Source organism: Lycium barbarum, chromosome 8 (genome assembly GCF_019175385.1).
Source record: "Lycium barbarum isolate Lr01 chromosome 8, ASM1917538v2, whole genome shotgun sequence".
Lineage (NCBI taxonomy): Eukaryota > Viridiplantae > Streptophyta > Magnoliopsida > Solanales > Solanaceae > Lycium > Lycium barbarum.
In genome coordinates, this window is record NC_083344.1 from 118,850,657 (window position 1) to 118,872,458 (window position 21,802).

General features: G+C 36.0%; 3 protein-coding genes across 5 annotated transcripts; 2 read left to right on the forward strand and 1 right to left on the reverse strand.

The window, feature by feature from the left end:
• Positions 1-2,320: 2,320 nt before the first annotated feature.
• LOC132605352 (proteinase inhibitor I-B-like) lies at positions 2,321-3,406 on the forward strand. Its single transcript, XM_060318527.1, has 3 exons — positions 2,321-2,454; positions 2,576-2,650; positions 3,042-3,406. The coding sequence occupies exons 1-3, from the start codon at positions 2,409-2,411 to the stop codon at positions 3,242-3,244; spliced, it is 324 nt and encodes a 107-aa protein (XP_060174510.1). The 5' UTR covers positions 2,321-2,408; the 3' UTR covers positions 3,245-3,406.
• Positions 3,407-4,995: 1,589 nt separating this feature from the next.
• On the forward strand, positions 4,996-8,573 carry LOC132605353 (probable E3 ubiquitin-protein ligase LOG2). 2 transcript variants are annotated; one of them, XR_009569154.1, is made up of 4 exons: positions 4,996-5,591; positions 6,624-7,122; positions 7,832-8,257; positions 8,389-8,573. XR_009569154.1 is itself a non-coding variant. In XM_060318528.1 (3 exons), the coding sequence occupies exons 1-3, from the start codon at positions 5,161-5,163 to the stop codon at positions 7,946-7,948; spliced, it is 1,047 nt and encodes a 348-aa protein (XP_060174511.1). In that variant the 5' UTR covers positions 4,996-5,160; the 3' UTR covers positions 7,949-8,369. The 2 variants fall into 2 exon arrangements, 1 of the variants encoding a protein (XP_060174511.1); XM_060318528.1 differs by lacking the exon at positions 8,389-8,573 and having other exon boundaries at positions 7,832-8,369.
• Positions 8,574-9,704: 1,131 nt separating this feature from the next.
• LOC132606899 (probable catabolite repression protein creC) lies at positions 9,705-20,374 on the reverse strand. 2 transcript variants are annotated; one of them, XM_060320569.1, is made up of 11 exons: positions 19,906-20,374; positions 18,193-18,507; positions 18,002-18,110; positions 17,834-17,894; positions 15,525-15,612; positions 15,332-15,415; positions 11,838-11,931; positions 11,663-11,750; positions 11,341-11,446; positions 11,169-11,261; positions 9,705-10,487 (listed from the first exon to the last, which is right to left on the reverse strand). In XM_060320569.1, the coding sequence occupies exons 1-11, from the start codon at positions 20,080-20,082 to the stop codon at positions 10,086-10,088; spliced, it is 1,617 nt and encodes a 538-aa protein (XP_060176552.1). In that variant the 5' UTR covers positions 20,083-20,374; the 3' UTR covers positions 9,705-10,085. The 2 variants fall into 2 exon arrangements, with proteins under 2 accessions (XP_060176552.1, XP_060176551.1); XM_060320568.1 differs by having other exon boundaries at positions 17,834-17,927.
• Positions 20,375-21,802: the final 1,428 nt, after the last annotated feature.

Below are 21,802 nucleotides of genomic sequence, written 5' to 3' on the forward strand. Positions count from 1 at the left end.
TTTTTGATAATTAAATTTTATTTTTAAATTAAACCAACTGTGTAATTACACTTGTGCAACCAAACAACACGCTTGTAATTACACTTTATTACGTTATGACTGACAAACAAGTCATTTTAATTACAATACTATGTAATTACTACCCTAGTAATTACACTGATTCCAATTACCAGGTGGCTTTCCAAACAGACTCTAAGTCAAGAATAAATCTGAATGGGCAATTTGGAGGATTTCCCTTCGCTAGGGGTGGTCTTTAATTTTGCCCTTCACTATAAGCCCCTTGGTTCCGGGTTCGAACCCCCGTTCAGTCAAAAATTTAAAAAAAAAAATCCAAGGCATAAGGTGGGATTCGCAGGGCATAAGTTGGGTTTCAAACTCTGCCTTAAGGCCAAAAAAAAATGTTGGAATTTTACAAACCTCTGCCTTAAGGCCTAACTTTGGGCAAAAGTTAGGCCTTAAGGTAGAGGTTTGTCTTATGTCCTAGTTTTGGATAAAAGTTTGCCTGCCTTAACGCATAAGTTGGGGTCCAACTTATGCCTTGCGAATCCCAACTTTTACCCCGAGAATCCCAACTTATCTCTTGTAAATTTTTTTTTTTTTTTTTTTTTACTGAGCCTGGGTTCGAACCCAGAATCTCTGGGTGTTAAGCGAAGGGCAAATATTAAATACCACCAATTTGAGGGGCAAAAATTAAAGACCACCCCAAAAGAAGGACAATCCGCGCAAAAAGAAGAATATAAAGCATTTATTTGTGGGCAATTCGCAGTAATGCCCTTATTTTGGGGTGGACTTAATTTTTTCGCATCAAAATGAAATAATTTAACTTTTCCCCTTCACCTAAAACATTAGGGCTTTGGGTCCGAACCCTTGATCAGGCGAAAATTTAAAAAAAAAATCGCTAGACAGAGGTTGCCTCGGGCATAATTTGCCTGCAAAACTTTACCTTAAGGCAGAGTTTGCCTGCAAACTATGCCTTAAGCTAGAGTTTTGCAAGCAAACTATGTCTTAGCAAAGGTAGAATTTGGGCAAAATTCAAGGCCCAAAATGGGAAAAAGACCAATAACAACACTAAGGCTGCATTTGTTTTCATTAAGATTAAGACGTCTGAATCTGAACACACATCTGAATGATTAAGATGTAATCTCTATATCTGAACACTGAATGATTAAGACCATTTGTTTTCAACATCTGAATATATATAATTCATCTTTATTTTAAAAAATCTACATATAAAATTTAAATAAATTAGTAATTAAATACTATATCAACAAATATTTTAGAAAATATTAATATAAAAATTAGATCAAACTTATAAAATATAATAAAAGATGATATATAAATCAACATTTTATATATTACGTAAATAAAAAATTGAAATATCTAAAGTACAAGTATTAAAGAAATGAGTGCGCACTCCCCTCTCCCCACCCACCCTCCACCCCTCTCTTTCCAAACCCTTTTCTGTGATGGGTTTCACACAGACCCATAGAATTTCAAGGGGAAGGAAATTCCATCTAAAATCCATAAAATAAGATAAGAAGTAGTTAAAGAATAAGAGATTCAGAAATATTGAAGGTTAAGGATCACAATTTGTCATGATCCTTTGGTGTCAGACACAACGTATTTGTGTTTTCATGATACTTTTCTTTTTAAATGGTAATCCACATAAAAAAAGACTCCTCTTTACTAGAAGAACAAAAATAAAAGGGATGGAGATTTGTGTTTATCCATGAAATAACAGAGAGTAGATGAAGATGTGTGAAGAAATGCCGAAATTTTTTAAAGTTTCTGTGGCTGATAAAGAAAGCTCAAGCTAAAAGCCGTGTGTTTTGAGGTCTGAATGAGAAAAAGACTTCTTTCCAGATCTGAGCGAATCAGATGTGCTCAGACCCAATAAATGCTAAAATTTTTAGAAAAACAAATGCATTTAATAGACTAAAATCTGAATGATTCAGATTCAGACCCTCATTTAGTGGGAACAAATGAGGCTAAGTACCCTTTGTAATGGGAAACATCATCTCAACTAATAAATTAGTATCATCCACATGGAATCATTTACTTCCAAGGTGTTGTTTTTCACAGATCTATATGGAAATCATAAAACAATCAATTTCGGAACAATATTTTAGTGTAGTACGTACTGTAAGAATATTATGAATTGACATAAAACTCAACAGGAAAGAAATTAACAAAGAGTGAGTCATATAGACAACTCATCAAGCTTATCTTCAACATTAAATTAGTCTACTATGGCTGCTCGTGAGAAAAACAGGTGGTTTTCATGCATGTATGAGGCAACAACTCTCCTATAAATACCCCTCTACAAATGAATCTAACACATTATCATCACAACTTGGTTTGCTTAATTTCAATTCTTCAAAGCAATTAGAAAAAATTAGCCAAAGACTATGGAGAAGTTAACTGTCGTGGTTGCTTTCTTGCTTCTAACATCACGTACGTTAGCGCTGATTTTCCTCTTCATTAATTCCGACATTTAATTTTATACTTTTTATTCACATTTATTTGTATTTATTTTTTTATAAAAAGGAACTTATGTAAATTATTCTATGAACAGTCTTTCAACCTCTCACTGCTCGAAATTTGGAAATTGATGTCTTTCAACTTGATGTTTCTCAGTCTGGTTGCCCAGGTTTGGTTCCATTCATGCATATTTAATTATAACATTATGTCCATTTTTTGTAATACCATTATTGTTAGTGCATTCAAATATATATGTTTTTTGTTCTAATGATAAAAATGAGATTTGTAGTACTTTAATCCATCAATAATCAATTATTAATTGATATAGTATTTTCTTTGTAATTTGAATAACTATATGTAATTTACTAACGTTATTGGGATCGACTAAGTCAAATATTAATGAATTTAATTAGAAGTTGGCAATAGTAGTTAAACATTTCTTCGAGGACCTATAGCGTAACTCATCTTTACCGATGATGTTTATTTATAATTATGATTATGCTTTCTAATTCTTTTCATCATAATTAATCTCTGTCTTTCTTATTATATGTACATTGTAGGAGTGACAAAGGACACATGGCCAGAACTTCTTGGTGTACCAGCTAAACTTGCAAGGGAAACAATCCAAAAGGAAAATCCAAGATTAACTAATATTCCAAATGTGTTGAATGGTTCTCCAGTGACAGAAGATTTTAGATGTGATCGAGTTCGTCTTTTTGTTAATGTGTTGGACTTTGTCGTACAAACTCCCCGAGTAACTTAATTAAAGGGGAAATTTTTTTTAAAGGGGAAATATTTTTTACCCACATCTAATGTTTAAGTAGATCTATTAGGTAGCCCCAAGAAAATAAATTGGAGCTGTATGGTTAATGTATCCAATGTATTCCACCATTTGGTGATAAATAAATGTTGTCTTATTAATATATATCATCCTGCCCATTCCGTCTATGATGTAAATCACTGCCTCGTGTAGTTTTATTTTGTCCTATTTTCATGGTTCTGTTATTAATTTGGTATGGATTTTTCACCTTTTCATTCTGTAGAGGACATATACACAGAAGATATATTTCTCTACTAGTTATAATATGAATATTACTTGTGAAACAACTCCTCAACATTGATTTAACTGACCCAAATTATATGTGTATGTGCATGTGTTGTGTAGATAAGAAGTCTATAATTCTTTAATTAGAGAGGTTGTTTAAATTTTTATGACCGAAAATCAAGCAGTCTTCTTTGTACTATGATTATGAGAATTAGCCAAACATTCATCACAAGGCACATAGTATATACTAATATCACAAACCAAAGATACTAAAAATAAATGTTCAATAGACAACCAACACAGGACTCGCAAAACTCAGTTCTACATGTTGGGTGTGCGAACAAAGTACCACATTAGTAGCTGAAAATAAAAAGGAGCTACTTAGAAGGTGTTGGATAATCTTAATGATGTGAGGCCTTTGGGGAGAACCGTGCGGGCTTGGCCCAGAGCGTACAATATTACATCATATGAAGATAGCGGAGTGTGGCGTGGGCCCTTGCTTAGTGTCTTTGCCCGTCTATGAGCCGGTTTACGACCTTTACCCATATCTTTGAAGACTCATACACAGCTTTTGGGCTTCGGTGACCGTAAATACTCTGATGATCTGGATGACACACAAATTAAACATGTTGAATCTCTGACCAGTTAATTATGGTAATGTGTCATGTGAAATTTATTTTGAGGATGGACCGTTTAGCCCAACACTACAATCCCCAAGGTTACCTTGTACTAAAGCATAACTCTAGGAATGTGGTCAAAACATCATATAAGGAAAGGACTTACAAAAACAATACAAGATAATATGCTCACACATTGACACATAGGAAGTGTTGGTCCTTACTCTGATCGACTCTCCTCTAATGTATCACGCGTTCGGAATTAAAAGTAATATTTACTTCAGCTTGTGAACTTGTAAATGATTAAAAGAGGAGATCAGTCACGGTGGATGGTGAGTAAATAACTCAATTATAACTATTTTGTTTGGGTGTATACATATATATATATAGACATATTTAATATGAGAACATGCACATTTCCAGTCGAAGTAACATGGGATAAAAATCAACATATTAAATTTTTAACTAAGTAGAGTAACATTTATGCTTTGTAGTTTTATAAAAAAAAAGTGTCATATCTCAAGTTATCGAGAAGTAATTACGAAAGCTAGAATGCAATATCGGTGTCACTCTCCATGTGGTGCACCATGATGACATGGCACCTCTCCGTTACGTTAATTCTTCATTTCCTCAAGTGCATGATCAGATGATTGTCAACTTACCAAATTTTAATATGTTTGATTTAGTCTAAGCCTCAAAAATATACATGTATTAATCATCCAAGCATGCACACGAGAAAGCGAAGAAAACATGCCACGAAGAAAAACTGTAAGCCAACCGCTCATACATACAATAAAGATTCCTGTTCCCTCCAATTTACCCATTCTTCTACTATACAATTATATACACACATATAACATGTCTTACCTTTGCCTCCTGAATTAGCCATTGACACAAAAGCAATCCCTTTTACCCATAATCGTCATTTGGTAAATAAATCTCTCTTTCAATGGGATGATCAGGGATAAATTTTGATTGTCATTTCTACGTTTGGGTAAAAAGGGTAGAAATTATTAGATGGGTAATACCGGAAGCAATGGTGTGCATGGACGACGAAGATATAACACCTTACGTAGGAGCCACCCTCCTCATCAACCGGAGATCACCAGTAACACGTATGTATTTATAGCAACGACACAATATCCATATCAGCCAAATTATAATACGACACCGTATTATCAGTACCCCGGTTATTATCCACCGCCACCACCGATAATGCCGTTGTCGTACGACCACCGGATGGACTCCACTTATGCAAATTCGGGTAATGGGAGGTATCCATGTGGACCTGTGGTACCTCAGCATGCACCGTATGTGGAGCATCAAAAAGCAGTGACAGTACGTAATGATGTTAATTTGAAGAAGGAGAGTTTAAGGATAGAGGCTGATGAGAATAACCCTGGAAAGTACCTGGTCGCTTTCGATTTCGATGCCACTGTACCAGGAAGGTAAAAATACTTGAAATTAGGAAAATAAAACGAATTTTTTCGGCTTCCTCTGCTTTTTGTTTTGTCTCGTTCCAGTGTTCTGTATCCATATTGTGTTATGTATCAATTGTCCCATGCCAGTTAAAAGAAAGAAATGGTAATCTGTTTATAGGCTAAATGAGTTCTCCCACCTATCAGATTAGTCTTTTAGCCGAGTTGGGGCTCTCCTGTTTAGTGTATAACATTGGTATCAGAGCCTTTAGCCCACGCATGGGGTCGTGACCGGAGTGGTGGCCTGGACGAAAGAGAGGGGCCAGTTGTGACCCATTGGGCCCAGCAGTGACCAATGAAGTCGTTTGTCTCTCATCTTTTAAAAGAAAAAATTTAATGGGTTTATAGGTTAAATGGACTCTCGCACCTATCTAAAGCACTCCCTAACAAAGGCGACTTCATACCTAACAAGCTTCTGGTTATGAATGAAGGAGTTACTACTCCACCATAGTCGTTCATGGTTGTTAAATTTATGTGAAGTTACATATAATGTCAACATATTGAAGCAGCAGAAAAATCTATTCATATTTATACCTTTTCCAAAACTTAAATGTAATAAAAAGAACTAGCTAGCTTGATCATAAAATAGAGATTTCGTGGGCTTAACATGATGAGGAATGCTTTCCTGGCGGTATTTGGTTATATTGAATTTTGGAAACTGTTTTTTTTTCATGTCGCCTACTATTAGCTCATGGAGTTTTAATACGATGGATTCCTTTTTCTTGACATGCATTTAAGTGTGGTCAACATGTCAATTCACTTGCTCTATACTCATTTGCCCCTTTTGTCATATGTTATGGACTCTTCAAGTGCGGAGCCAATATTAGAGCTATGGTTCGACAGAACCGAATAACTTTGGTTTAAACCTTTTATTTGTGCTAAAAATTATATCTATTCAGAACCCATTAATCAATCCTGACTCCACCTCTTCTTGCACCGGCTACACGATGAATATCAACTCTGAGATAGTAAAAGCACTTTTTGATTTTCTAACAATTGCAGCATGACAGTCATTTTCTTTGCAAAAGAAGGTGAAGATTGTTGCCTGACTCCTACAAAGAAAAGTTTACTTCCACCAATAACCATTAAATTTCAAAAAGGTTTATCTCAGAAATTTAGACAATCCTCTGGAACTGGCATTGATCTTTCCATTTTTGAAGAGGCAGAATTGCCAAAAGACGTTGATGCAGATGTATATCAGCTTGCGGTAAAGGCGGAGGCATTCCAAGACGCGCAAAGTGTATCAGAGGATGGAAATGCGGTGTCTGTGTCCACAAATTCCCAGATTACTATAGCAGTTTTCGAAAAGGACAAAGGCGAATTCAGAATTAGGGTGGTGAAGCAAATCCTGTGGATCAATGGCATGAGGTATGAATTGCAAGAGATTTATGGCATTGGAAATTCAGTTGATAAGGACTTTGATGGAAATGATAACGGGAAAGAGTGTGTTGTATGCCTTTCTGAACCTCGGGACACTACTGTACTTCCATGTCGACACATGGTATGGCTTTAAATGTTCTTAACGCTTTTATGTTGTCGAATCTTAGAAGTACTCTTCTTCGAAACAGTATAATGTTTATAATGTGACCTATCTTATAGTTCTGCAGCTGCATTTGCAACTAGTTGTCAAAAACCGTTCCTCCCAGCCCCTAAAATCCCGCCCTATCTTCTTTTCCCCTTGTTACACCTATGTTTTTTTTTTTTCTTTAGGTGCAAGACTTGGGATTTACAGCTTAGTATGAAACTATAGCGTGCATATCTGATAATTTATAGCCTGTTTGGCCGAGCTTTTAAAATTTGCTTAGTTTGAAAGTGCTTTCTGGGAGGAGTGTTTTTCGAAAAAGTACTTTTGGAGAGTAGCAATGTGTGGTTGGCTAGCTAATTTGAAAAGCATTTTTGTCAATATTAGAGTAGCAATTTGTGCTTAGGCAAGGTTCCATAAGTGCTTCAGGGAAAAAGTTATTTTTATGAAAAGTTACTTTTATGGCTTCTGAAAAATAATTTTTTTCTATTCAAAAACGCTTATTTGTTTTTCCTAAAAGCTTGGCAACACTTCATTACTGTGCATCAGTTTCATTGCCTTGCCTTATTGAAATTTATTGAATGAAGAGGCCATATATGGAATGCCTGTTGCTTTGTTTTTCTTGTTTAAGTAATCGTGATGCAACACTATTTATAGCTATTAAAACTAAGTGTGCATCTTAATCCAGTGCATGTGCAGCGGATGTGCAAAAGTTTTGAGGTTCCAGACAAACCGGTGTCCTATTTGCCGTCAGCCAGTTGAGCGATTCTTGGAAATTAAGGTCAGTGAAGCTGCTGAAGATTAAGAAAGGGAGAGTCATGACTAGGAGCGAAGACAGAATATTTTTCAAGGGGAGTCAGAATGTAACCACACGAAGAATTTAAGGGGATTTAAAGTGTACATTGGTAAATTATAAAAAATAAAAAAAAGAATTACCTATCTAAACAGTGTAACTTTCCAACGAAGGCGTGTCAATTAGACAAGGTAGCTCCGCCACTGGTCGCGACAACCACCCTTGGCCTCTGCTTCATGAATCAGAATAACCCGAAAGCAAGCCCCTCAAAACTACCCACTGACTGAAAACGATGGAGTTTTCAACAAGTCAAGAAAAGCTGTAAGTTTATAGATTTTGTATTTTTACGCCCTTTGTGTCAAGTCAAACTATGTAACGGAGGGAGTATATGCTTTGTAACATTTTTGGATGCAATTCATTTTTCTTTTTGACATTTCTTTTTCCTTTTTCAGGGGGAAAGACCAATCCATGGAGTTAAATATTGTAATGTGTATTTGTTGCCATACTTTTGAGTTTTCAGAAAATAAATGAGCATCACCAGATTGTTCATATGTAAAAACACAAAATTAGGGTTACCATAAGGAGGCAGATGGCAATTGTTGATTTTGAACTGTATGAAATTAAACAAAACGATAAATAATTATATTTACCCTTCGTTAGACTCTTTGCGCTTTTCAAGTTTTCCGTTAATAGTTGACGACAAACCTTTTAATCAAAGGAAAAAAGTTCAGATATATCCCTCGCATATGCTATTTGTCTTATATTTATCTTCCGGCTATTTGTCAGTATATTTATTTTCCGTTTACCTATCGGTCGATTAAAGTTCACACCATTATCTTTTGTCTCAAATATGTTTCTGCCACTAACAGTTTTCCGCCATGAAATTATAAGTCTGATATGGCTTATATACATAGGGCTACTGATTAAGTTGTCCATGCTACATAGGGGTATGTCCATGAACTAACTTGATAATATAGGGGTAACTTCGGATCTTTTGTTTGTCTACATGGCTAACGGTCATAGCCAAGTTGGAGAACCATCAATAAGAGCACGTTCATGACTGATAGATAAACGAAGGGTAAACGCATAAAATCGAATCGAATACTTCAAGGGCACGTACATTTGAACCTTTAGTTTGCGACAACGTAAACAGATAATATTTAGCGTTTTGACATTGCCTTTTATGAACAATTACATGTCAAAAGACAACAACATAACCAGTTTAATCCCACGGGTGAGATCAGGGAGGATAGAGTGTACGCAAACGTTAACCCTACCTCGTGAATTTAGAGAAACTGTTTCCGAAAGACCCTTGACGCGTCAAAAGACGTACAAGACAAAAGTTTGCCCTGACATCTAATGCATACACCAAATCAAGATTGTTACTTAGCTATAATTAGTTAATATAAGCAATTACCTCAAATTTTCACTTAACCATAACCAAAAAAGGTATGGATCATAGTGCAGACACCAACTCCAGGTGAAATTTTCACCTTCCAATATTACCCCAAAACTTATCCAAAAGGCCGCAGGGAGGCCATTCCCTTCAAGCTGCTGCCCAAAAGTGAATCTAAATTTCAACAATCCAAGTGTAAATGACACCACAATGACAAACCCGACTTTTTCTAAAAGCTAAACTTTGCACGAAAGTTCTGCGCCGAGGAAAAAAAGGAAATCTAAACAATCAACAGAAAGTACGGTACATCTTGAAACATGAATCCGATCATAGTCAGCTCAACCTCAACTAACCAACAGGCAAAAGAAAAAATCGATGACAAAAAGCTCTATATAAATAGATCGCCCGCATAATGTTGGTAAGATGAGGTAATCCGATATAAGTCAATTGTCAACCAACAGTTTCTTAGCAAAATTGGCTGAAGAGTAAAGGAAAAAACCAAAGGGAGGGGAGAGGTTGGGAACTAGGATTTACATATCTCAAGAAACCAACCTCAAATTATTTTTGCCTATCATACTTACAAGATGCTCGGACACTCTACTAAACTCGCGTTGCTCCCGGTAGCATCTTCATTGTTCGCTATACAATTAGTTGGTCAATAATGGTTACTGACATTTTTAAAAGGAGCCCCATTTAGAGAATCCGCCGTTTTGCAACCCCCTCCCCAAAAACACACACAAAAGGTGATAACTATTAGGTCATTACTTGTAACTTGGAACTAACAATCTTTCCTGATATTGGTGGCTTCTCCTTCAAAGTTGGACTTAGTAACGACTCCGAGTTGTTAGTTTGAGTTTCACCAAACTCCGGTCTCACCCAAACCTTTATATGCCCCTCACGGCAGATAGTAAGGACTGATTCATGAGTAAACATCACGCCAGAGAGTGGTTCGGTGTGAACACGATGAGTGACCAGTGGCGATAGCTTTGGAATATCTCGCATGCTTGGAGCAGGTTGCAGCGTACCGACAGGGCAAGCCCTATCCCAATGAGATGATTGACTCCCGATGCTGAAAGTCGGTGATCCACCATGAGGACGGCGCATTGGTACTACAATTTCATCCATTTCCAGATCCCATAAGAGCAATTGTGTGTCCTATAAATAAACATCAAGTCAAAAACATCGAAACAGATCATAGCCTTTGAAAATCATATTATGAGCAACGCGAGGAAAAAAATTGGAACCGTTGAAGTGTGTGACCATCTCATCTAAAAGCGTAAGCTGTTAGAAAGAGCACACTTTTATTATTTAATCATATTCTCAACACGCCCCTCACGTGTGGGCCTGACTCTTTTTTTCATGGGCCAAACACGTGGAAATTCTTTTTGATAATCGATGGCGGACTCAGAGGCGGAGCTAGGATTTGAAGGTTGTGGGTTCGGGGTTCTAATTCTTTTTTTTTTTTTTGAAACTGGTCGGGGTTCTAATTCTTTAAAGTTATTGGTTTTAAATTAATAATTTGTAATTATTTGACAAAAAATTTAATATAAATATATGGTTCGGACCAAAACTACTGGGTTCGGCCGAACCCACGCCCGAAGGGCTAGCTCCGCCCCTGGACTACTGGGGGTGAGATTTGATCTCGGGACCTTTGTCTACTTTAATACCATGTTGAAGTGTGTGACCATCTCATCTAAAAGCTTAAGCTGATAGATAGCACACTTTTATTATTTAATTATATTCTCAACAGGAACACAAATACTTTAATCTTGAATGAGCAAATAAAAGATCTAGACATAAACCCAATAATATGAGCTTTTTATTTTGAACATGTACCTGACCAACAGAACCGAAACGGTAGACAACATTTTCATCTGTGCCATCTGAATTTGGTGCTGACCAATATGAATCAAATGCCACACCACTGACCTGCCAGACACAAGTTAAGAGAATAAGGCGGTGAATGCCACATAGAAACCAAGGAAAGTTATAACTGCTCGAAACTCACCCAGGAGTTATGCCCCTCACCCCATGCAACAACTTTACGTTCGTCCATGCTCCAAACCTGAACTAGGTCATCTTCTCCACCAGCTAAAACGTACTTTCCGTCCATGCTGTTGGTTTATGTACTCTCAGTATACATACTCTCTCTAGCCAAAACATTAAAAACAACATACTTTGTTTGTTTGTGGGCATCTCTGTAGGTGGGGAAGGGCCCCCCCCCGGGGGGGGGGGGGGGGGGGGGAGGTGTGCTACACAGCACGGTCCACAAGGCAAAAGTGACTTCCAAGTTACAAAAATGTCATGAACAGAAAATCATAAATACTCACCTCCAAGCACAACACAACAGAGCACCATAATAACTTTTTCCACCACATATAAGCTGTTCATTTTTGTAGTCAAATATACGCAGATAACCTGCATTAGATCAGTCATACTCAGTAACGGTAAATCAACACAACAAAAAAATTAATAGCTTCACAAGTCATCTCATGAAGAAAATACCATCCCTCCCTACAGTTGCAATATACGTCCCATCAGTTGAGAAAGCAATGCTATTGATGGACCCTTGGCAAATATGCCATCTAGCTACAGGATTCTGCATATAAAAGCCAAACGGAAACATGTGAAAGGAAGAAGTTAAAACTGCATACTCTACTGCAGTAAGAAGGAAATGTAACAAACATTTTTTCAGTCTTACCTCAATCAATTAGGAGATATTAAATAAAATGCCACTAATGAATGGCTGAATAAACTAACCTAGACATTTGTTTAATTTTGATAGAGCAGAAGCAGACTAAATGTTCTTATTCCAGACAAGAATAACATAGAATGTGCTTGTTAACATATAATGGAAAAAACCAGTACAGTGTTTAGGAAGATGAGAATGGAACCATGTTTATGCTTTTACTCAGCAGTAAACTTGCTTCTTTAGGGATTATTTGTTTCGCGGACAGGTTATGTAGGGATTATTAAGCGGTGAGCTGGTGAATAATAATGTGGGGATTGCTATGCAGCAAATAATCTGCAAGAAATATTTTGCAGTAAGCAGTAATAGATTGCTATGTGGGGTCAGGGATTGCCTCTTTATGAGCATTTGTCTTTAGGTACTCTTATCTATTTTTGGCTAATACACGTATTCTTATTCTGCATCCTCCTGCGCAAAATAACACATAAATTCCCACGTATCAGCTATGGGTATGTGGAGTTTAATACTGCCAAGTAAAACATGCATTAGCGATGTGAAGTTTAGTACCATAAACCAAACATTGCATTAGTTATTCAAAGATTATTTTTCTTATGCAGTCAACCAAAATATAGTACTACTTATACAGAATTTTGCATCAACGAATGAGAGGTTAGATGATGTGATTCAAGGAAAAAGGGGGAGAAGTAGGGGAAGAAATAAGAAAAGAATACAGATTATAGACGAGATAAACGTCCTCTGATTTGTGCCCCCAATCACTAGGCAAAGAGAATTGATGCACTTTGGGAACTAAAGCCACAGCATCGAGGTGTTGTAATGGACACTAATTCTTCTGGTTCCATTGATGAATGGGGCTCATGGTGATTGGTCAAGATTACGGAAATTCAATCGAAACAGTCCCACTAATAAATTGGGTCTAAACCTGTGTATATGAGGTTATTAATCTCTTGTCTTCTTGAAGGAGATGATAAGAAAATCTCCCTCAGAAGTGAATGAAATACCAAATCTAAACCAAATAAAATAGGAACCAACAATATATGAATGTGTGCACAAAGCACATGGAACATTTCCTCTTCTGTTTATCTTAATGGTTCCTTGGAATACAAGTGCAGGTCTCAAACATGATTCCTTTTTTCCCCTTTTCTAAAATTTAAAACTAAGAAAACACAGATAAGGTCTTTGCTTACAAATCAGACCACAAAAATACACATATTCTGTTAAGAAGGGAGTAACCTAATCCCCTAATAATTTGCATATGCCTCGACTATGCTCTTAGCAATTTGCTTATAATGAAGTTCCAGGGCCAAGATCATCTAATTTGTTACATTTGCTGGTGTGTAACATTTTTGTGCAAATGCTAAGCAAAGGTGCGTAATAGATGATAACTTAAATAGTGATTCAAAATCCACTCGAATGACAGTAAAATCATTAAGCTTAAAACTATTACCTGGAGTGCAAAAATTAAAACCTTTTCCCTCATTGCACAATCTGACAATTTAACTTTATACTAATGTGCTGGATTTCAAAGAAACACTACAATCTCAACCATCGTGCAGTGTTCTTAAAGGCTTGTTTGAAGAGCGTCTAACTCCTGAATCTGGGCGAAGTCCAAGTTGCGTGCAGTGTTCTTAAAGGCTTGTTTGAAGAGCGTCTAACTCCTGAATCTGGGCGAAGTCCAAGTTGCGCACACCACTTAGGTGGTGCATTAGTACAAGCACAAGACACTGAGACACATGTCTCGTCACTATGACCTCAATATTTAAGAGAAAAATACTAGACACCAAAATATATTTGGCAAAGCTACAGACTATCGTTAACAACACATTATGAATGAAATTTATAGCTGAGGATGAACTTGGAACTAGCCCAACCTCAAAAGCTAGCTTATCAGGTAAAGACTGCCCAACACCATATAACAAGACTATAGGTAAATCCCTCAACCGTGTGGAACTCTAACCTCCACTTCCTCCGCACACTCAAGCTTTGATAGTCGGAGCATGGACACCATAATTTGGTAAACAACATTGGGTAACCCAAGAAAAGACATAGGCTTGGCACGGATAACATTTAAATAAATGGACCTTAGGCGTAACTCCACCCAGAAAGCTATCTCGAACTGAGGATTGTCAACACCATATAAGATGGTAAAGGACACTTAACAATAATGATTAGGAATAAGAAGTTAAAGAATTAAAAACTAAAACAACAAAACTTTAACTTGCATCATTACATCTAAGTCAAAATTTTAAAATTGTTTTTGAATTTGACTGACATGATTTTATTCCTATTATCAATTCTAGTTTTCTTCAATTCTTTTGTCCAAACACTTTAGTTTATGTTTATAGTTGATTTTCCTATCTATACATACTCTCTCTCTCTCTCTCTCTCTTCATAACCGTTTCCCTTCTCTAAAGCCCACCATTTTAATTTGCGCTCTACGCTTAACAGTCCAGCAGACTTGGCCGTTTTCTAAATTTTTCGCCTTTGACAACTCTGCCCTCCAGTTCTCTCAGCCTTAATTTCAATGTATAATAAAACACATACATTGAAATACTCATACTTGCAATATTAATTATTGCAAGATATGATTAATTTGTTCCATACTTTATATCTGAGAGAGAACTTGATTTATGAACAGAGACTTCATTATTTAGGTGCCGTTTGGCCATAAATACCAAAAACAAATTCACTTTTTTTGGAATTTTTGAAGTTGGAGTTGGAGTTGGAGTTGGAGTTGTGTTTGGCCATAGTTTTTGAAATTGTAGTTTTTGGTGAAATGTAGTGTAAAAAAGTGAAAAAAAATTGAAAAACAAGTTTTTCTTGTTTTTGGTATTCCGGAATACAACTCCGGAGTAGTATTCCGAATATTTATGACCAAACGCCTAAAAGTAAAAAAAGTGAAAAAAATTTCCAGAAAAAAGTGAATAATTTTTATGGCCAAACGGCTACTTAATGCCTCAACATACTGAAAGCAGTTGACTGTAATTTTATTTTATTTTTGAGATGGAAAATGAGCGGCAACAGGAGGGATGCAACACTAGGACTGTATATATGCCTTTCATCCACCTTTTTTATCTCACAGAAGGAACATGATTGTGCGTTCTGATAGCTATTCTAAAAAGGTTAGAATGAGGTTCTTAAAAGAAAAGCAGGAATATGTGAACCAAGAAATTTGCAAATGGTTGAAGCCTTGAAGGTGAACAGGAGAAATTGATAAGATCAGTATTGATAGTGATACCAGGGGCACATCATCAAACGCTGCAGAAAGGAACTATATACACAAGCAAAATACCTTATTATAACGTGCATGGGCAACTGAAAAATGAGTTTGATCTTTGATGACTGGAAATGAGGGATCAGCAGATCCATCTTTGCTCTGAAATATAACAACAAAAATGCACATTGGTCTAAGAAAGTAGGAAATATGAGGATCGCTGAAAAGGAACTGGAAATTGGTAGCACTCACAAATAGTTTCAACACTTACCTTATCATAGACGTAAAAATTTCCATCCGCATGAGCAACAACAAAAGCCCCATCACTGTTAGGCACCCAAGCGATACTAGTACATCGACTGTTGAAAGGCAAAGTAATATATTAAATCTTCTCCACCATTTTAAGAACCCATCAATATTGAAAAACTAGTACATCGTTGGTAGAAAACAAAGGAAAATATTAAATCTGAAAAAGAAAGGATTATCTTCAGTATACAAAACCCTTAAATTACTTGTCTTTTTGAAATAGGCAAAATACATAGATTGACACACAAAGTTGTCACCAACGGTCAGATAGACACTTTAACTATCCTTGTAACCAGACAGACACCTCTTGTTGGCATAAGTATGCCTCGTAACACCCGGGTACGGCAAAACTTACGTGTGAGTTACAATGGCAGATAATGTCAATTGACAAATCAAAGGATGATACGTGTAATTTTAAGAAAGAAAAAGAAAAAATGCATTTCATTTCAAAAAAAAAAAAAAAAAAAAACCACCCACACTTTCTTCTTCATCATCCAAAATAATCACCAGCTTCCTCACGCTCTTTTCTTCTTCATCATCTATAAATTCCACCAAACACCAGCTCCACTCTCATTCTTCTTCACCATCAACCCCACATAGCCATCTCCCAAACCCAAATTTTACATGTGTTGCCGAAAATTTACCACCGAAATGCCACCTACCCACATCACATATCGGAAGCAATTCCTCCATCTGAGAACTAGTAAAAGAATCTTCCATAGTGATCTCCTTCTTAGCTTTTTTTTTTTTTTTTTTTTTTGATAAGAGCGATCTCCTTCTTAGATTGGTGGTTAGAAAAAATCAAAGATGGATGGAGGTGGAGGAGGTGGTGTTGGAGTTGAAATTGTTCATTTGAATTGACTGATTTTGATTTAAACTTTTAAACAGATTGTTGAAAATTGAATATGGAAGTAATCGTGCAGGGGAAGGTGATGTCTCTGTTAACGGCAGTGACGGGGTGGTCTGCCAAATGCCAATATTTTTCCTTTTTTGTGTGTCTGATTCTGTGGTCTTTGAAGGGTGAAGCTTTCTGGGTTCTAGAGGTGATCGAGGTGGCAGCTCCAGTGGTTTATGGCAGTGGAGCTATGGTGGAGAAGAATGGTTTCTTGGCGGTTCTCTCGATGACTGAGTGTTCTGTGGAGTTAATGGAACATCATGAATGTAAGGAGACTTTGTTTCTGTATAGGAAGGCTTTAGAGTGGTGGATGATGGAGGCTAAAGGTGTTTATGGGAGATAAAATTAGTGGGTGGTGATGGCAAAGGTAAAGGTGTGCAGAGATGGAAAATGTGGATGGAAATTAAGGGTAAATAAGGAATTTCCATGTTTTTAACAGTTGCAGATAGATTATAAATGCACCCAACACGCTAAAAGGCAATTGTACTCTTACTCCAATGAGAGGTGTGTATTTGGTCATAAGGATAGTTAATGTATCTACGTCGGTGACAACTATAAGTAGCTATTTGTGTATTTCACCTTTGAAATATTCCATGAAGCAGGAAGCATTATGACTACTTAGGAAGTGGGTGGGAGGAAGGGAAGGAGACAATGTTCCAAAATATTATAGCTGTACCACCGTTCATGACGCTAATATCACGACTATAGTTGTATTTAGGTTGTGTGGAGAGCTTCAAGTTGTTTACCTTGGTGAGATCTCTAAAACTGAAAATTCTAATATAGTTATCTTTTTATCCTCATATTCCCAACTAGTTTGGAATGAGGTATAGTTGAATGGTTGATTGTTTTCATTCTCATACTACAAAGACTATCCTAATTCTCTTTCTTTTCCCTTGGTATAAACACCTAAAGGGGGTGCAGCACAGGGGTCAAAGTATGAATTATGAATATCCAACAATTACAATTAGCATCTAATGACTGATCTAAGTAAAATTGTGAAATAACGATCTCAACTGCATTCACCATCCAATTAAACTTTTACTAAGATTGCGCAAACACCCAAAGAAGGCTTCCATTTACAACCAACCAAAAACATAAGCAACTAAGAATCTAAGCTTCCAAATTTATTAGTAAGAAATTCTTGCCACCCTAATTCTCAAAGTATATTCTAGGGAACGCACAGTTATACTAGCTGTAAAAGCATACATGACGCGGCTATATTCATCTCTTTAACAATAACTCAAAAATAGGATATCAAGTCCAGACCATTAACATTATTCCAAAAAGAAAAGATAAAATAAATAAAAGCATTACAATTCCATTAATAGTATAGTATTCATAAGAATAACAAAGACAAAAGGTTGAGCTCAGAGCCTTACCTGTTGTTAACAGCACCATCCTTGTTGTAATGTTGTGCCCCAACAAGCTTCTTCCCAACATCTTGCATTTGATGACGTAGAGACACCGAATAAACTGCAAATCAGATGTTGTAGATAAAGGGTGAAGTGGAAGATTGAAGTTGTACGTCATGTAGGAAGAAATTTTACCGTCTCCGGAACTCAACCCGATGAGCAAATCATGCCCTTCTTTTGCATCCGGATCAAATGCATGGCAAACAGGATTTGAATTACTAAAGTGTATTGACTTTATAGGATCCTACATTTTTCAATAAACCTCTCAGAATTCATAGATTCGACTTTTTTCCATCTCAAAGAACAAATATAGTAGATAACCATACCTTATCTCGAGAATTCAAATCACTAATAAAAATTGTGTCGCCAACATTGAATATCAAATAAGTCCCTTTGCCATCGAAATTGGGAATACTGAGAGAGTTATTCGAACTTGTCACCCCAAATGATCCAGCTCTACCACCTATGCCACTTACAGACTTACTTCCACCATTCCCCCCGACAAAACTAAGGGACTTACTACCATTTCCACCACCTAAGAATCTCGCTGCTGCGGACTTAACACCACTGGTGACTCCAAAAGTTGATGTCGAGTGAGGCTGTGCCTGAACGGGCTTATCTTTGAGATGAGCTAGTGTTACCTGAAAATCAAAATCATTTCAGCTTCAAAAGTTGGACCATTATTTATTTTCGGGGAAAGGGTCAAATTTGTCCCTCTACTATGCAAACGGATCAATTTTACCCTCCGTTATACTTTCCATACAAAAAAAAACCCCGATGTTACCCAAGTGGCTCAAATATAAACCTTCTCCACAGGGGCTGTCCAAGATGGACACGCCATCCCACGTGGCACAAGCATTTTGCTAAGGTGGACACTACATGGCATGCCACCTCACACCCCCAACCTATTTTACCCCCTCCCCTCCACTATATTTGAGCCAATTGGGTAACGTCGGGGTATTTTTGTACGGAAAGTAAAACGAAGGGTAAAATTGATCCTTTTGCATAGTAGAAGGGGCAAATTTGACCCTTTTCCTCTCTATTTTATTTTGATATCGCGGAAAAGGATGACCAAAAGCATGAGCCACAAACTAAAGCTTATCTAGCTAGTATCGGAATGTAAAAGCAGCAACTGCGCAGATATGTTTCCTTCATTCAAAGGGTTTATTTCAGCCATTTATTAAAGAAAACTCTACAAGTAAGTCAGGACTCGAAAAATTCAAAATTGAAGACATAAGGCCTGAGAAATGGGTGTAAGCCCTAAAACCAAAGAACATCTAGTGATGTCTACACTGGATTGTCAAATTGGAGCACAAAGAAATACTTAAAAACTGAATAAACTGTGAAACTAATTCATTTCACAAGTTCTCAGTTAACTCCAATAACAACAAGGTAGAGAAAAAAAAATTAGCTTTTTGGCAGAATAATACCTTTAAAACCCCAGAATCTTAAAATTGACACCAGATTCCACTCAAAAGATTGATTTTAGAAAAAGGGTCAATCCCAAAATCCAATTTTGAGCATCATATAAAACACTAATACTGTAAAATAACATAATTGGCCTAAATTAAGTAATTAAAAAAAAACTAACTTTTGGCAGAATGATGACTTATTAAACCCCAGAATCTTAAACTTGACTCTAGATTCCTCTCAAAAGATCCATTTTAGATAAAGGGTCAATCCCAAAATCCAATCTTGAGCATCATATAAAACACTACTATTGGTAAAATAACATCATTGGACTAAATTAAGAAAGAAAAAGAACAACCCTTAAAAGTGTATAGATTTTAGATAAAGGGTCCAATCTCAAAATCCAATCTTGAGCATCATATAAAACACTACTAGTGGTAAAATAACATCATTGGACTAAATTAAGAAAGAAAGAGAACAACCCTTAAAAGTGTATAGATTTTAGATAAAGGGTCAATCTCAAAACCTAATCTTGAGCATCATATAAAACAATACTTATTCTAATATATAACATAATCTGGACTAAATTAAGAACCCTAGAAAGTGCAAGAATTAAAGTTTTTTTTTACCTGAGTAACTGTTTTACCATGTGAAAAATGAAGAAGACCAGCAGGATAAGTCTTTTCATATTGAAGTTTATATTTTCCTTCAGGGGTTTTGAAATAAGTCTTTAAACCTGGAGATTGTGTGTTGTTACTCGATGCTGATGATGGAGACATCATACTATTACTATTGTTGTTCATCATTCTTGAAAATACCAATCCAAAAGTCTCTTATAATCAGATCATTTTTGCAAATTGGATTTATTTGTTGTACCTGATGTTAATCAATTTTGGCTGTTAATATAGAGTGGAGTGAAAAGGGTGAAGATTTTGACTTTTTAAGGGACCTTTGGCTGAAGAGATGGATGGTTGGAACAATTCTAATACTAATAATAGCTAGTAGTATTGTTCTTCTTCAATGGTTTTCTCTTTCTATTTTGGTGTGTGTTTGAGAGAGTGAGTGCTTTGAGATTAAACTTGGATTAAGAGGAAGATCCAACCTTTTTCTTTTATTTTACACTGAATATAGTACATCTTGATTTATCTATGACTTCCACAAAAGAAAAGAAATAAGTTCCTAAATTTACAATTACTACTACCTCATTAAGATTAATCTTATTTGGCATTCGCGTCATGTTTTCTTTTGAGCCGAGAATCTTTTGGAAACATTTTCTTTATTTCTCTCAAAGTAGAGTAAGGTTTGCGTACATTCTATCCTTTTCAGACCCTACTTACCTCATTAGCATTAATAAGATGAGATTTTTGAAGATTATTATTAATAAAGAAAATCGTTACATATGATAGCTAGTAGTATAACAAACACTCAAATGTTTATAAGCTTTAAAAATTATAAATTGATCACCCTCAATTTTTATTTTTTAATTTATAAACACTTTTAATTTAATCGATATTTCTACTATTTTATTTTTAATATTTTTTTAAATTCTCAAAATATATTTTTCAAAACAAACTTCCTTTCTATTTCATATCCATTATTCATCCTTTTACTTATAAAGCTGTTTTTAATTTATAGTTAAGGGCATCCTAAACATTTTACTATAACAATATGTTCATTAATGTATCTTATGTGATAAGTATAAAATGGAGGAGGAGGACAAGGAGTAAAAGATTTGGCCCACCACTTCAAGGATTTTAAATATTTAGTTAACTTTTAAAAAAGGTCAACCTCATTAGCACTACTATAAAAGGTGTCTCTTCTACTTGTTAGAAGAGTATTTTGTTCCTAATTTAGGTTTTCGGTCTGCGGGAGCTTTTAGGATCGTTGGGTTGGTTGGATGGGATAGATAAGTATACATATCTCATGAAATTAGGTATTCATTTTTTTTTATGAAATAGCTAATTCGATTATTTTATTATAAATAGTGGGATAAAATAATCCTAAAACTAATTAATACTCATAACCAAATGCAAGATAAAATAATACATAGCAATTTATCCCGGAGTTATTAACCCTGCAATCCCTGGAGATATAGGAAAAGCAATGTGTAGTCTAGGTAGGGGTGTGCATATTTTGGATAAGCCCCAAATCCGAACATTTTGAATTTATATTTTGTCACTTTCAAATTCTATATTGGATTTCGGATTTAATTTTTAAAAATGGGCTCCCAACTGAAAATTTCTCTCGATCACTCTCTAAACTGCTGCATTTTGGCAACGGTTAGCTCTCTCTCTAACTAGAAATTTGATAAGAGAAGTGCCAAAGTATTGCAGGCTAGATTCAAGGTATGTCAGTTGTCCACATTTTGGATTTTGGATCGGATTTTGGATTTGGAGCTTCGGATTTTTGGATATTCGAAAATTGAATTTCTTATACATTATGCTTAAGTCTACCCGACTATCCATTAGATATTAGCACATTACTTATATGTAGGGGTGTCAATGATACGGTTCAGACGCTTATTTT

Coding starts and splice junctions, on each gene's coding strand:
- LOC132605352 (XM_060318527.1), top strand. CDS start 2,409: ATGGAGAAGTTAACTGTCGTGGTTGCTTTCTTGCTTCTAACATCAC. Junction 2,455..2,575: donor TTTCTTGCTTCTAACATCAC/GTACGTTAGCGC, acceptor TTCTATGAACAG/TCTTTCAACCTCTCACTGCT. Junction 2,651..3,041: donor TTCTCAGTCTGGTTGCCCAG/GTTTGGTTCCAT, acceptor TGTACATTGTAG/GAGTGACAAAGGACACATGG.
- LOC132605353 (XM_060318528.1), top strand. CDS start 5,161: ATGGGTAATACCGGAAGCAATGGTGTGCATGGACGACGAAGATATAAC. Junction 5,592..6,623: donor GATGCCACTGTACCAGGAAG/GTAAAAATACTT, acceptor TAACAATTGCAG/CATGACAGTCATTTTCTTTG. Junction 7,123..7,831: donor TACTTCCATGTCGACACATG/GTATGGCTTTAA, acceptor ATCTTAATCCAG/TGCATGTGCAGCGGATGTGC.
- LOC132606899 (XM_060320568.1), bottom strand. CDS start 20,082: ATGATGAACAACAATAGTAATAGTATGATGTCTCCATCATCAGCATCG. Junction 11,447..11,662: donor CTGTTGTGTTGTGCTTGGAG/GTGAGTATTTAT, acceptor ATAAACCAACAG/CATGGACGGAAAGTACGTTT. Junction 11,262..11,340: donor GTGAGGGGCATAACTCCTGG/GTGAGTTTCGAG, acceptor TGTGTCTGGCAG/GTCAGTGGTGTGGCATTTGA.